Source organism: Bemisia tabaci, chromosome 4 (genome assembly GCF_918797505.1).
Source record: "Bemisia tabaci chromosome 4, PGI_BMITA_v3".
Taxonomy (NCBI): Eukaryota; Metazoa; Arthropoda; class Insecta; order Hemiptera; family Aleyrodidae; genus Bemisia; species Bemisia tabaci.
The window spans coordinates 26,418,124-26,434,584 of NC_092796.1; the positions used below are offsets into that span (position 1 = coordinate 26,418,124).

At 36.4% G+C, this 16,461-nt stretch overlaps 1 protein-coding gene across 1 annotated transcript in view; it reads right to left on the reverse strand.

Moving 5' to 3' along the window:
* Window positions 1-15,176, reverse strand: part of LOC109043452 (uncharacterized) — a gene marked incomplete in the record, with an annotated part of 20,210 nt that extends 5,034 nt beyond the window's left edge. Inside the window, 11 exon segments of the mRNA XM_019060652.2 lie at window positions 1-1,854; window positions 3,157-3,275; window positions 4,668-4,961; window positions 6,949-7,321; window positions 8,276-8,674; window positions 9,138-9,791; window positions 10,524-10,858; window positions 11,826-11,930; window positions 12,550-12,621; window positions 13,513-13,741; window positions 13,895-15,176. Of these exon segments, the coding sequence (XP_018916197.2) occupies window positions 1,717-1,854; window positions 3,157-3,275; window positions 4,668-4,961; window positions 6,949-7,321; window positions 8,276-8,674; window positions 9,138-9,791; window positions 10,524-10,858; window positions 11,826-11,930; window positions 12,550-12,621; window positions 13,513-13,606 (2,583 nt within the window).
* Between the last annotated feature and the right edge of the window lie 1,285 nt (window positions 15,177-16,461).

A 16,461-nucleotide genomic window follows, 5' to 3' on the forward strand; every position in this document is an offset into this window, starting at 1 on the left:
GAGGAAAAGATTCCAGTCTTTTACATGAAATTCTATCATTTTCTAGGTTTTCAGTCTGTAGACACCTTGATGTCAGGTTGGTTAACAGCTGTGCCATAAGGCATCCGACCCTTTGGCACTCTGAAAAGAATAGACATTTCAAGACACCCGGCTGCACTCCGTAAAACTTAGGGAGACAAATGCATTGTATTCAACAAAGTGCATACAATCAAACAGGTTAATCACACTTACACAATACAATATAACTACAGAATTTTATCTAAATATTAAATGCATATGAAATGCAGTAATGAGCATGGTGTCTGGCCACCATTGTCCCCTACAGTCGCAATAGGTTGACAAACAAAATCTCAGCTTTAAAATGTTTACACGTATCCTACCACTAGTTTTCTCATTAGAGAATAAAGCATCTTTGACTACAGCTGGAGGTTATTAATGACAGACGGAACACCGAGATAAACGGATAAGATACGATTAAAAAGCTGAGAGGAATAATTTAGCACTACAATCTGACTGAGCAAAATCACTAAAAATATGATTGCGTTAAGGCAACACCAACATTTATCATAGAGCTTAGGGTCCATTAAAAATCACGAAACCTTATGATGTGACTCCAATCATAAAAATTCAGTCTATGTTTCAATTATTTTACAAATTATTATTCTTGTTATATTTAAGAATTATACATATATTTGTTGTTTCATCAATCAAAGACAAGATAAAATAGACAGACGGAAGATGCCAACCTTGGATGGTTGGTAAATTCATCACATCTTGTCGATTAAAAACCACAATTAAAAGTGTTTGGTTGATAGGATTTAGTTACTGTAAACAACTTAGTGATACAGTGGAAATTAGAAGTAAGGGCATTCTTTTTACTACTCAAAATCTACAGCACACTTACACAAAATACTGAGGAAGTGATTCAATCATGTCCATAGTTTCCTCTGTTTAAAAATAAAAAAGACAGAGGAATATACGATTTCTTTACAACTCAAAACTAATTACCCGAATGATCTAGGAAAAAAGGAGAGGGGGTACATGGGAAAGAGAAACTGAACCTACGTTCCTACTTACAAAAGGTAAAAAGAGCTGGAAATTCAAGCAAATAAATATGACTAGAAAACGTTAAGCTATCGGTTCAAAAGAGAGGGAAGAGGGGGAAAAATTAGCACAATAAAACAGGCTGTGAAAAATATGCCTAAATTTGTGCTAGGAAAAAAGAAGACAACATAAGACGGGGAGGAAATTTTTCATCAATAACTTTCTTGGCTCAACGAAGATCCTTAAGATACTGACTTACAACATGATCACATAATTCTCTTCTGAGAGTCCCTTTGTCAGGGAAGTAAAACAAATTGAAATATAACAATTTAGAATAGGAATAAGTGTCATGAGAAATTAAAATACCTCTTATTGGCAACTACATACAAAACAACTTTCCACATTCTGAAATAGACGTGCCAACCATTAGAGGGACAGCCGCAAATTCTTTGAAGAAAGAGATTTACGGTCTCATTGCAAGGCTCCCAAATCATCACTTGATTTTTATTTTTTTTAACCACAGAGGGGAAGTGATGATTGGTGGGCAAGGCAACTTTCATTAGTAGGAAACAACTTCAAGAAGGAGGCAAAAGCATCTTACCTCCCACTTGATTCTGTCGCTTATAGAGAAATACTACAGACTGTAAACAACAGTATGGAATAGCCGATACGTTACCCCGAGGAGTTTTGGTCCTGGAATATGAGGCTCTGAGGCACTTTAACCAGTGTGCCACCCGCAGGGTTTGCCACGATCTTAACCATACCGTTGTTGGTTGGAGCCTGAGATTTGCCCTGTAACTGGTTTAACATCTGGAAAAAAAGAGGAAAATTTAAATTATTTTGTGAAGGTGGTTTAATTATCCTCCTTTGTATGAAATCACAAGGGTTTAAAATAATGCATGAGCAGTCCACAACCTGTCCCACTTCGCAACCCAAGCTCCACCTTCCATCGCTATGACACTTACGTGGAGTGACCTCTTCCCATCCTCTCCCATCATGCGCTTAGCAGAACTCCTCTACCTCACACGGAGCCCCTGTACTCCCATTTGCTTGCCCCCGTTTGCGCATGGCTTAAGAGCAACACCACACATCTCTATTGCGGTGTTTCAAAATCTCTGCGCCTAGTTCATTTTTTCGAAGAGGAACAAGTGAACTTTGTAGCTTGAAATCTACATAGAATACTCTATTATAACGTAGAAAAAAAAATCAAGAAGGTTTTCAAGAAATTACTTTGACTTGTCTCTCCAGGAAAAAATGAAGTATGACTGGAAGTCTAAAACGTCGCAAACACTTAAGACATGGATATGATCATTTGCTTGCATAAAGAAAATGCAAAAGGTAGAAGCAAGCGGTGGAATACAAATTTAATGTCACAGAAAACAAATGCAAATGTGCTACACAAAGTTGGGTCATGTAGGCATATGGCAAGTCCACACTTTCTTAAAGCCTTTCTCTCATTGACTGATAGACCAAAGTGCACTTCTGCAACTGAATCTGAAGAACGCTGCCTTGCCACCGCCTTCTGTAATTATGCAACGATTCACTCAGGTCAATCCAGTGATCTCTGCGACTTCGCAACAGTAAGATCTTATTATGCTGTTGCTTGCTACCTTGCTCTCTCTCTCTCTCATACTCCCTATTTACTACTCATTTACTTCCTTAACTGCTTTTCCCTCATTCCATTATAATTTTTTTTTTACTAACTTTATATTATTATTTTTTTTCCTTCAGTTAGATGTTCCACGGCCTTTCTAATTTTAATGTGTTTCATTGTTTTCAGTTCATACATTCATTTATTTTTTGTTTTCAACATTTATTTGACTTATTTTTTTGTAGGATTTATACAACACCTACTTAGTTTATTGATTCATCTGCTAAAAACCAATTTGTATTGCATCAGATATTGATAAACAAACATTTCTGAAATTTACAATAAACTCCCTTCAAGTTTCATCCAGAGATGAATCAATTTTTTGACAGAGCTCTCAAGGAATTATTCACTAAAACAGTTTTTACTACCTGTCTTTTCAACATGTTCTTGGTCCATCATAAATATATCAGATTGTCAGAAGTGAAACGCTACCAATAAAATAAAAGCTATGAATTCCTTACCCTTAGAGAAATCTGCTGAAAAGTTACTGGGCTAGCAGTTAAATATGTTATTTGTTGAGAACCAATACTATCAGTGCCATTTGAACTTTGCTCCATGGATACACTCGGTACACTAGTTGCTGTAATCACAGGCAGGAGGAAAGCATAAATACATCTTGTTTTCACTTAATGCCATAAGGGTCAGGTTGTAGTTCTGCCTAAATTGAATGATAAATCTCATGGAAGATTCGAAATTCAGGAACTTGAGAGCCATTTGAGAAGACAAAAATTGAAAGTGGGCACTACTGCTTGAAAAAAATGAAGAAATGTATTCATATTTCCACATGCAAAATAATCATGGTCACAACAACTCATCTTCCTGCGCCATTTGATTGAGGGAATCAAGAAATTATCTTTGTGTCTTATTTTCCTCCTTCTTCTCTTAAGGCTCACTCACTTAAAAATTTAAAAAAAAAAAAAAAAAAAAAAAAACATCATGAGTCCAACTTTTAGACTTAATGAGTTTAAAGAACAGTTTGATAGTGTAATGCTCCTCTTTGTTATTCAGCTATCGCAAAGAATTCCAAAAATTGGAGGCAAAATTTGACAATGTCCACTTCAATTGGGCGAAACGGAATAGAGGAGCACTATCCAGCATCATATACACACTACTTAGCAGTACAGACGATATATTAATAATCTATCCACGAAATTGCACTACTGTAACCCTATCGCTAGAGATTAAGACCTTCAAAAGTCTTAATTGAGGACCCATTGTACTGCCTTACAACCTTGAAAGGTTGATTTCCTTGACACCTATTTGTGGAAATTGTTCTAAAAAATTTTAAGAGTCATCCTAAAATTTCCTTGCTCCTAACCAAGTGCATGCAGAGAGATTAGAATACCATGGTTGACTTACAATGCTCTTGATCACGTCAGCATAATTGAATCAGTGAGATCGAAAACACACCAACTCGGTAACTCGACAATGCGCAACTTTCATTAAAGACGGTCAATTTTTATAAAGGTTATTGAAGTATAAAGGGTATAAGAAAGGTATTGGTTACTCTGTTCCAACTTGGACCTTTAAGATGTCCGTAAGTACTTGTTCTTCGGCACCGAAAATCTTTTTCTCAGACTAATTTCTTCATCTACTGTGCAGTTTTGTGTGTGTCTTGACTATTTTCATTTTTCCGAGTTAGTGTATTTTCGTTCTCACTGATTCAATTCTCTGCAACCCTTCTCTAAAGAAAAATCTTCTCTACTGAATGATTTTCCTATTAAAAACGACCAAAGCTCAGAAGGAAAAAAGACATAAAGCTAATGTACATCTTACACTTTAGTTGGAGAATTTAAAATAATTAGTCATAGGGAGAAGAAAATTTAGAGAAAGAGCAACTGCACGTAGTTGATTTAACACAAAATGTTCAAAAAGATGGAGGAGAAAAAACGGTGAAAAAAATACTAAAAATGTAAAAAAAACAAAAAAAAAAACATGCATCATAAGAGGGCGATGAAAATTTGATACCTACAGGTCAAATTCGATGTGACGGTAGGTTCTGGTTTAACAGTCTTCATATCTTTAATTAAACTAGTAGAAAAAACAGTCTTCTGCTCTCCTGCAGCTTCCACACGGCCGTTAGCAATGGCAAACCTCAAGACGGGTACGTTTGCATCATTTTTCTTCTGTTTCAAACTCGAGTTTTTGGACAAAAAATCATTTATCATCTGAGAAGTATTCATTTCAGATGAGCTGTTTGTCCGCACTTTCTTTTTCGTTTTCTTCAGATTAGCTTTAGATGCGTTTTCAGACAGTCTCTTATTACCTGCAGATGGAAAGAAAAAACAACATTACTCAACACTGAACAGTGTTCGAAACTCATTTGCGCCAACGCACCTAAAAAATGAGGGCTCTGCGCTAACGTGGCCCCTAAAATTTGACCCCCCCCCCCAAAAAAAAATCTTAATTTTTCTGTACGGTGATTTTTCAAAAGTTACAAGTTACAGCTAATAGTTCTGTAACTAAAAAATCTTGAGTCTAACTTTTCACTAAATGCGAAGTGATATCCAAGCAAAAAATCAAATCTGGCTCCTAAAAAATCTTCAATGACTCCTAAAAATTGAGCTGAATGGGCCGTATGGCTCCTGAAACTCAAATGTGAGTTTCAAACACTGACACTGAATTCATTCACTAAAATAGGAAAAAATGGATATCAGAAAGTGAACGTAATCAGTGGCGTTTTTGTCAGTGGTCCTGATTTCTTTGCCCAATTTAAACTCTCCTCCGACAGGATTCTCGAGAGTAAAGCAGCACTTCACCAAAAAATCTAGAAATGGCATAAGATGTGAAAGATATTTGTTAAAACTGGAAAGTTTCACAATTTTGAACATATCAGAAGGGTATTTTAAATCAGTGTTGCTTGGCCATGTAAAATTCTAATCAATGCTTAATTTGAGAATGATGTTTCTCAACAAAAAATTACAAAATATTTTGAAAGTTTCATACACATATTACCAAAATGCTGAAAGTATGATACAGAAGACTGCCATGAACTTTAACCATGAAAATGGTGTAAAGACTCCTTTTTTGGGTTATAATAATCCAAAAACAGATCTTTACGCCACTTTCACAGTTGCAGCTAACTTTGAAAAGTATTTTAGTCCATAAAAACCTTAAAAACTGTTAGATGGACAATAGCACTTTTTTTATGCTCAAGCAGATTTAATGGACCATTGGACAAGGTAAGAAATAACGAAGTGCTCAGCATAATTTCTCATCAAAATATCATGCAATACTCGTTAAACATATCAAAACCTTTCTGAATGAACTCATAAACAAGAAATGCACATTCCAAGCTTACATCATAAACAGAAAATTCAAACTTTCCACTTACGAAAAACCCATCAGTCAAATGGAGATGTTGCATGTGTGAGGAATTTGCGATTTGACTGTTGATTCTTATGTAATAGTTCGAAAGAAACACGATGGTGCCACTGGTTTTCTCTGAAATCAACTACCAAGCTCAAAAAAAGCTCTCAAGTTGAGGCCAAAATGTAGGGGATATCCCACCCTACCCTGAGAGTCCACCTCTACATCAAGACAAACTCTCCATGCAAAGATAGGGAGCAAATACATTAGCAGTGTTGCAGTGTTTTCAGTTTTAGAGTCCCCGAATAAAGTGGCAGCCCAAGCCCTGTCAATGTATTTGCTCCCTATCTTAGCATGGAGAGTTTGTCTTGATGTAGAGGTGGACTCTCAGGGTAGGGTGGGATATCCCCTCCATTTTGGCCTCAACTTGAGAGCTTTTTTTGAGCTTGGGAGTTGATTTCAGAGAAAACCAGTGGCACCATCGTGTTTCTTGCAAACTTTTACATAAGAATCAACAGTCAAATTGCAAATTCCTCACACATGCAACATCTCCATTAGGCACTAAAATCAACCTATACGTTCGGCGAATAACTAGGGCTTAGTTTCACACTGATTTTTTTCCTCTCCTGATACAAGGTATCTTTACTCTTGTCAAAAAGAAGTTACTTCATCAGAAAGTTCTTCCATCGTAAAATATACCAAAATTACTTTGAGCTTAGTTTGACTCGTCTGGTCTCAGATTATTCTGTGAGCAGAGAGAGTGAATTAAAGAAGATAAAAACCATGATATTGTCTGCGACTTCTAACTGGTAGAAAAACATCTTTAAAATTTGAGTGATTGAGTTCCTTGAGGAAATAACAATAAAAACTGATGCTTGGAGAAGAAGAAGAAGAAAAACAATAGAGTGAAAATTAGAATGGCTACAGAAAACTTGGATTCTTACCCAGAATATTAGGAACATGGAATTGTTTATTCTTTAAATTCTTCACAGCCACTTTTGGGGAATTTTGAGATAGGACCGACTTGAAATTAGAAACCTTAATGAGACTAGCAGAACTAGAAGTTTGAGATGTAGACTTCTGAGGGACTACAGCTGGGCGGGGAGCACTTTTTTTGTTCGGTATTCCTCGACTCACGAGCGAGGCCTTGGAGCTCATGTTGTTTAACATGTAACTAATAGTGGATGATGGAGAATCAGTCTGACAATTAGTTGCCGAGGTCTTCATTAAAATGCTCTGAAGCCCAAATCGAGCCAGGTGAATCCTCCTACTGGAGTACAGGAGTCCACCACATTTTTGGTAGTTGTAATTACACATCTGCAAAAGAAATAAGATAAAATAAATGAAGAACTCTTACAATAATTAGCTGAGGATGAAAAAAAAAAAAAAAAAAAAAAAAAAACCACACACATACATACACAAAATAAATATTATGAAGGCTGGATATAGTTACTAAACTGGCCAAAATGTTTCAGAGTGCTAACAATTCCATTTTGAGCTGGATAATTGAGGCACTGGATGCGAAAAGGGCACTTCTCGATTGCGGTGTCTCAGAATCTCTGTTTCTAATTAATCCCATGGAGACGAATTTAAAGGGTGATTTTTCTGGAATTCTTTCCATTGAAAATTGTAGAATCATAAGGAATATTCGGTAAAATTTTTAGTGAAATGGTTGCATTCACATTCTTTACAATGAATGAAACATTAGAGGGGACCCAGAAACACTGCAACCGAGAAGTGCCCTTTTCGCATCCAGTGCAATTTAAAAATTAAATTAAGAAGGAACAGAAGCTAGTAACCTGCATGCAGTGTTATCTGATTTAATCTGTGCCTGACATGGATTTTTGGCTTTCATTCCTCCATGAATTTCTTTTTCCATGTTTCTGGTTGAAAGGGGGATTTTTGGGACCTCAAAACATTCCAGATTTGTTACAATACTGCATTTTTGCCTTAGAGATAAGCCATTTCTTCATATTGTTTTTATCTCATCACATGTTTCAGGCTACTGTTATGTTTCTGTTAGTTAGAAATTATAGTTATGGCTGATCATTAACAATACATTGAATTGAGTAGTAGTTTTCAACTAGACTTTACTGTGCTGCTGGTTATGTCTTCATAGAAATTTTATTGGAGAGGTTTCTTCCAAATGGACTCACAGGCATTTTACTAATAATTCTCTACTTCTAGACTTTAAAAGAGGATAGAAAAGTAAAGCACCTCACTAGCCCCATTAAAAAGAAAAAAAATTGAGGATACTTAATGAATACTCACAGCCATAGGTTTAACCTGATTTGTATTGACAGGTTTAATATCTTTGGGTATCAATCGGGATAAAGACGTAAACGGATTAATCACTTTCTTTGATCGCAATGAACCAGAGGGATAATTTTTCGTATAGTAACGAATGCTTTTCATGCCTCTCCGCGTTCGATGCATGAGTGAGTAGCAAACCATGAACGGATGAATCCGCAATGGTGATGCTATATCTGAGTTTCCGGAGAAACGATGAGGCCAATAACAGCGAGGAAGGTCTTCAAAAGCTTTCAGAAAGGATGCTTTGAAGAATGGCGCAGGGGTCCGCTCAAGTGGGAAATTATTGGTTGTACAAACTGTCCCAACAGAAGCAGGCTTCTTCGCTTTCTCCTCAGAATCTTCTTTTCTGGCAGAGGCCTGAAAGGATAAAAGAAAGATTTCATAAATTAAACTGTTTGAGCCACCAACAGAAAATAATTGAGTTTTGTACATTGTCCTTGGCAATTTTTTTACAGCATTAGCACTGCAAACATTGTAAAATCAGAATATTACACTGTGTTAGAACCGCATACAGCTACACCGCTTGGTAATTTGGCTGAAAATTCTGGTTTTCAAACATCCATCTGCAGGTGCTCATAAAAAAACTATCATTATTTGGCCTACAGATCCGCAACAAGCCAATTACACCATACTTATACCAATTACAATTGTTCACTCCCCGTTTTTATGCATTATTTTATGAGCAAACAAAAAAAAAAAAAAAAATTATCACCAAATATCCGCTGATACCAAAACCTAACTTTTATGATAAATCTTTCTGGTACGCAAAGATTTCAACACAATTAATTTCAACTGATATTCAATAAATAGATAAACTTACAGGACTAGGTATTACAGGAGCCGAACTAAGTGCTGGAGGGGAAGATACAATAGGTGTGAACTTCTTCGCAGCTTCTAAAACCGACTTCTGGGTGACCTCCACTTTTGGAGTGGGAAATGGAGCTATGAGAGGCGTAGTCGAATCTGGCGTTGCTTTCACTACTTTGATTTCCTTCTTCTTCTTAACAGTCTCTTTCTCTGAGACATGCTCCGGTAAAAAGACCTCAAGCTTTCTGCTTCTTCCTTTGACTTCCTGTTTCATTGCTAAAGTGTGAAGCTTGCATGATAATAGCTGCGCACATTGTACACCGTCTGTTTCTACACCACAATGCTTGTCTAAGTCTATTTCCACCTTTGGACTAGGGCTGGTCACACTGCTGACGACATTATTTGTTGTTGGGCTAATGATGTTAGGGATGACGGTGGTGCTATTGACACCATTGCTGCTCCGATTTCGCAATGGCTTTGATTTAGACTGGGTTTTGATGTGTGAACTAGTTGGAGGGATGACAGGAGGCGCAACATGGACTTGCGGTGTCAGTTGAGGTGGTGACAGAGGGGTTTCATTCTCAGTACTCCCGTCTTTGCCGTCAATCTTGACGAGTGAAATGACTGGCTCTAATTTGGGTTTTTCTACTTCGAGTATCACAGTGTTCTGAAAAAGGAAAAATTAGATTAGAATCAGAATCAGAGAAAAACATTTTGAAGTATTCATTTAACATTAAAACCGAACATATCAAATTGCTGACAAAGCTTGAGGTCCATTAGAATGCTTACATGCAGGGGCTCCTCGGAAAGTGGATACATTAGGTCTTCAAATTGGCTGACTAAGTTAGCACCCTCTACTGACACTGCACCTGTTAGTTCTTGTTACAAATATAATTGATAAGTTTTGAACTGAGGCAGAACAAAAATTGAATTGCAAATTCAAGTTGGCTCTCGAGTTAGAGGCAACGGCTACTAGAAGTAAAAGTTCCCTGTCAGAATTGCTTCTTAGGCTGCAATAAGGTTTTTGAATATTTCATCCAAGTAGTTCATAATCAGATTTGTTTTAAGGTATACTGATACTCTTTAAAAAGAGCCTGATATGAACAAACGATAAAAGAATCCAAAATGTCAATCACTTTGAAGTGAGGTTAGATACGACATAGTTCAGAGGAAAAAGTATTCTTCAGTTTCTTTTGTAATTGCAAATAAAATTGTTGTTGGTGATATTCACTTTTAGGGAGGCTTTTTAAAGTTAGTTACCTGATGTTCGGTATCCTATTTTTGGCAATAGATTTGTGAGTGCTCAGCCCATGATTATATTCATGATTGCTTCAGTCGCTAGATAGTAAACTTAAAGAATCGCTTATGGGTACAGAAAAGTAAAAAAAAGGAAAATTACCTTTTGACTTTGAGGTGAGTTCGCCACAGGTATGGGGAGCTTGTTTTGAGAGGTACTCGGTTTAGACTGCGGCGAAGGAGGGAACAAGGCTTTGGAGGAGGAAGGGACAACTGGATCAATAACCAATTTTTTCGATTTAGTTTTAGATTTTGAAACAGGAGTTTTTAAGCTAGTAGATTTTCCCGACGGAGTCTGCTTCCCTGGTTTTACAGTAGTGGCAGGCTTAATGGAAAAAGTAGAGAGCGTTTCTTGAAGTTGCTTCAATTCTGCCGTGGATGTGCGCTTATCTTCCACTGCTTTAACCACTAATTTATGCGCCTCTTCATGACATGTTTCTGAAAAATAATTATCAATGATAAAAAATAGGTAAAAATATATCTTTTTCTTTTTAAATTGAACACTTTTTCACACTTCCATAACTGACCCATAAACCTGAGAGATGGATACATGAGATGGTCTGATCAAGTGTATTACATCTAAATCATGAATAGCTCTTCAGTGATTTTCATACTTTAAGTGTTCAAAAATTTTTTTACACTGTTATGATCGTATTTTTCAAATTCTCTGATTTATTCTTAAAAAATTGCTCCAAGACTCCATTTACTCACTGTGACCTAAAAAAAAGCTGTCCGATCATCGAAATCTTAGTCAGCTTCTAAAATTTTTGTTTTTTTGTTTCTTATTTGATTGTGTCAAAGTTTAAGTAAAACGGAGAGGAAGCAAATTTCCTGAAGAAATTATTGAGGGGCAAAAAGTCCATATACAAAGTGATAACTGTTTCAGAAGCTCTAATTAATAGAAAGCAAGTCATGGTTACATGACTGCTTGAAGTAATATGTTGAATTGGCAAGAATAATGTTTCTGAACGCTTAGAAAAGAATTTTTGTTCACACAACTTTCCGTACAAAAATTCTTTAAAAATCTTATTTAATACTTGCATCTAGTGACAGCAAGTAACATGGCCTTAACGAATTATCCAAGTCTGGAGTGAACTTCTGAAGGGCTTGAGGAGTATAATAGACAAGATACTAATGAAGGAATTTCCTTCAATTGAGTAATTTCTGATAGTGCTGTAGGTTTTATTTACTTACTTCTTTCTTCTTTTCTTGTCTGCCATTTGAGTTTTGTTTTACTGTTACTGCTAATATTAGATCATGAGATGGTAGAAACTGAGAAAAAGTGCTTGTAAGAATTTGAATACCTACAAGCATAATCACAAATTTGATAAGCAAATATGATGCGAAAAAATCTAGCTGTTTATTGAAGAGGACATTAACTTAATAATGCAGATAAAATTCTCACCATAATGATATTCTATTGCTTCAGCTTTGACTATTTTTGAGCATATTCTACATTGAACAACGACTAACTCTTCCAACTCGGGACAACAACCGTAGATAGCAACATCTGAAAAATAAAAACAATGGTTCAGGATACTATGCACACTTGTGTTATTCTTTATGGGAATAATGAAGGAAAATAAAAATTCATTCTTCATAGGACTTACTGAGAGCCTTTATGCACCCCTAAAGGATATCAAAATTTTGTAATACAGGAAAATTTCAAAAACTTGTTTTTCTTATCTTTTTCAGGCTATGTTGGAGTGTGAATACAATTACCTCTCCCTGTATGAACTTTTATACTTAGCATTTTCATGAGGAGCCTGTGTAGTAAAGTTTTCAAACATAGACATTTGATAGAGGTCAATTTTAATTAGATAGCTACTTAATTGAAACTCATCCAAGTTTTATTGTTGAAAATTCCGCTACATGAAAGTGCATTACAGCGTCTTCATTAAAAGTCTTTTTGAATACACCAGGTATAATTTTAGTGTAAGTAATCCACTTCATCTTATCACTACAAATAGAAATCCTTATAACGGTTTCATTTCAAAGTTCACCTTCTGTCCATGATAAGATCAGTAGATTAGGTACATGAAAGCTATTTCATGTTTTCAGTTTTTTCTTTGAACAACCTTACTAAGTAAAATTAAAAAATGTATGAAGAAATTTTAAGATGTTCTTACCGGCTTTATCTAGCTTCCCGCATCTAGTCTCTATCAGTCTTCTGTTGTCAGATTTCTCTTCATCTGGAAAATCTGAATCGATAAAATAATTTCATTCAGTCACAAATTCAAATTAAATTATCACAATTTTATTGATATCATTATTAACACCTAATGATTAAATTTATTAATTCAACAGATATCACAGTGGCATTCATGTTAGAGAGGAGATACATCATATTAAACAGAAACCCATGATTGAGAAGGAGAATGTTCAGGACTCTGATTCTTGCAGAGGTTTTGAGGAGAATATAAAATCCTGGACGTATCATACAAATTTTTCAAAATTTGCAATGATGAATTCTCCTCAATTAATGAGTATAGTATGATGGGTAGTCTGCAATCTTGCAAACTGAGGTAAAGTTCTCTCAGTTCAGCTTTGGATGATTGAGGTAAATTAGGTAGATGATCTCTTTTCATGAGTGGAAGCAGATTTACAAGGAGCAAGATAAGGAATAGAGATGGTAGTTTAAGAGGGGCGACAAACTCTAATTGACCGATTTCGGAGTTAAAGGTGGAACATTCTGACGCTGCGCTAGAAAAGAATGAAAAAAAAAAAAATACTCAGAACAGACCCTTACTGACTGGTGGACCATTTCCTTTTATTTCCGAGACTGGGAGTCTCGATTTGCAACATTACGGACTTCTCATATCCTTTATCTTTAAAATTAATAGCACTATGTCTAAGGTAGATCCCCTTCTAGACACTCTAGAATTTCATTGTAACTTTCCAGTGGAGAAAATTGATGTATTTGGAATGAGAGGCCGAACTAAAACCAAGTCTGAAGGATGAGGAACAGATGTACGACCTACATTTTTACTCCTGTTCCCATCAATTGCTTACTTGGTTCAGACTAGAATACAGTGCAAAATAGATGCAATAGTTAATTTAAATTCTAAGAATGAAAAATCAAAGTGAAATACCTTCCAAAAGATTGTCCAACTTTGTCCTCAGATTGGACCACGGCTGCCCTTGAAGCTCCTCCATTAATTTGGGAAAGCGATCCTCAAAATCCATTGCGATAACAGAGAATGATGGATATCAGAAAAAAATCTAGCAGCCAACCATTGTTCAATTAAGTAGACTGGAATATGAGGAGTACAAGTTTTACCAGCTAAGAAAATCTCGGTATCTGAAGGTACTTCAGGTGCCCTGCAAAAGGAAGAGGGAGGTTAGGTTAGGGTGGATAGCAAACCCTTTCGGGTGGAGTGGAAATTTTTGTTATTCCAGTATCAAAAAGAATTTCCATCCATGGCCATAACAGGAAATCATGTTAAGTTATTTTAAATCATACATGAAACTTACCAAGAGATGGTGTGGATGAATTGTAGCTCGATATTTCGATGTAACAATCGTCCACGAAAGTCCTCGAAACGAAATGGAGAATGAGGATGAGTGACAATGACCCTCAATGTCTGCCCTATCTTGATGGAAATTACTAGGAAATACTGATAAATTTATCGCGAATGCAATAATACTGTCGCCGTCAATGCCTCACGATATTTACGCCCAATACACTTCAAAAAACCTTCTGTAAGCAGGCAATAATTTTTCTCCTCCGAGGTTGAGGTGAAAAGTGAAAAGGAGGTACCTTATCTAATTACCTTTTTTACTGTGTTTCCTCTTCAGAAACAGTCAAGAAAAATGTTGAAGGTTGAAGGTAACCGGAACAATAAGCCCTCTCCCTTCTGGTTTGGGCGGTGGGTTGAATGACTGTCCGAAAGATACTCAAGTACTTGGCAAAATGCAATCAAAAGTAATTACGAAAATGGTAAAATTGGAGCCTGCAGCATAGGAGTCGTCGAAGTATCGGAGTGTAAGGTATGTTGCCTACCTCCTGATTGAAGGGACACCTCCTGTTGAAAGTGATCGAGATGAAATTTAAATTAGTTGCAATTTTTTCTTAGTATTGCCATCTTTCAAATACATAGAATTCATCTCGTCGACAAATCGGCATTTATTGACCGAATGATTTAAAAATATTGCAATGTCATGGTAAAGATTCAATTGTATATTGCACTAAATCGCAGTATTTTTCTCCTTATTTTCATTGCATCGAACCTATATCTCGGAGCCTACGATCGAACCCGGAAGCCTTATCCATCATTCTGTCAGTGATCTCGCCAATAGGTGCCTAATCACATTTCGTCCATGGAGATTAGCTTCCTGCTGATTTCTATTTCGGATGAGAAGCACAGTCAGTCGAATCAAACCTCTGAGGAAATAGATACCTGTCTAGAGGCTCTGATTGAAAAACGTCCAAGCGCAAATTAAATTGAAAATAATTGTCGGCTTTTACGAAAGGTCAACGGCATACGGCGTGACCGCTAATAATAGTGGCACGGATTTAGAATGGGATTGAGAAGGAGAGGGTGGCAAACCAAAGGGCGCATACTCGAACCTCCCTTTTTGGAGGTGGGGGGTTCCTTCACAGTGTTCGGTGGTAGGTAGCGCACGGACCGAACTTCAGGAGGGAGGGGGGAATTTGAAAAAAAAGAGCCTTTGAGTTCTGGATGGGGGTTTTCCCAACCAGAGAGGTTCTCCACGAGAAAAATTTAGAGAACCCACGAGACGCAAGTTTCGGTTGTCTTCACGGTAAAATATAACATTTAAAAAAAAAAAAAAAAAAAAAATCAGAACCTTGGGGACGTCGAGCGCTTCTCTCTCTCTCGGCCCATAAACGCGCCACCACTGACTGGTTTTCCGTCTTATTTGCTGAGTTGCCCTACTAACTGCCCTCCCCCCCCCCCCCCAAAAAAAAAATAAATAAATAAATAATAAGAAACTCTAGTTCTGCCAATGTTTAAGTAAAAGTGCCTATTTCTAACTTTTGCTCATTAGTATTTGAACCAGTAAGGGTATGCTCATTGCTCATCTAAAACAGGCTTTACTTAATAGTTAGAGCAGAGCCCATTGGATTGTTGTGGTTGTGCAGGGGACTGGGGAAGCGCATTGCATTGGCAAGGAGCAAATTTTTTTATCAAAATAGGAAAATGGATTCATTCCTATTTCTCATAAAATGTGTGGATGAATCACTCAAGCGATGCCCCCTACCCAAGTAGAACGACTAAGTTAGCGCGCACTTGGTAAAAAAAAAAAATAAAATAAAATAAAATAAAAATAAAAATATTAGAATCTTGGTGTTGCATACCTATGTTGCCTACCTTCTAATTGAAGGGACACCTCCTGTTGAAAGTGATTACAATGAAATTGAAATAAGTTGCTATTTTTCTTTGCATTGCCAATTTCCGATCTTTCTGGTACACATTTGGAACTCATCTCATTAACGGATTAAAATTGGCTCTCATCAACCAAATTATGTATTGCACTTTCATGGTAATAAAAAAAAAAAAATGCATCACCTATCAATTGCACTACATTGCAATTTTCTTTTGATAAACTTTTTGCGCGGTGCTACTTGGGTACCTACCCTCTATTCCTTGCAATTTGATACCTAGCTCTGACCCTTACTTATAATTATACCTTCATATTGACAAATCTCCATTGTGACGTTTCAAAATTTCTGCTCACATTTTTTTTGTTCAAAGGGTGATAAAAAACGATAAAAGTGAACAATAAAAAGTGGGTTGGGAGTGATTTTGAGCTTGACTGGTGATTTGATTCTTCCAGCAAAAAAAAGTAAAAATCCAGACACTAAGAAAATTTTCTCTATTTTAACTCATCGTAATTTACATTCCTTAGGTTGAATTCAGTGTTAATTGTGACCATCTAAACTTCTCTTAATGGATATTTACCTGTTACAACATTGAACTGATGGAGAGTTTGATTTTGTCATAAAATCTAATTTACCTGTCATCAACTGACATTCTTCCACCTTGAGTTTCTTTGGCCTTAAAATCTAGAAAGAGGGA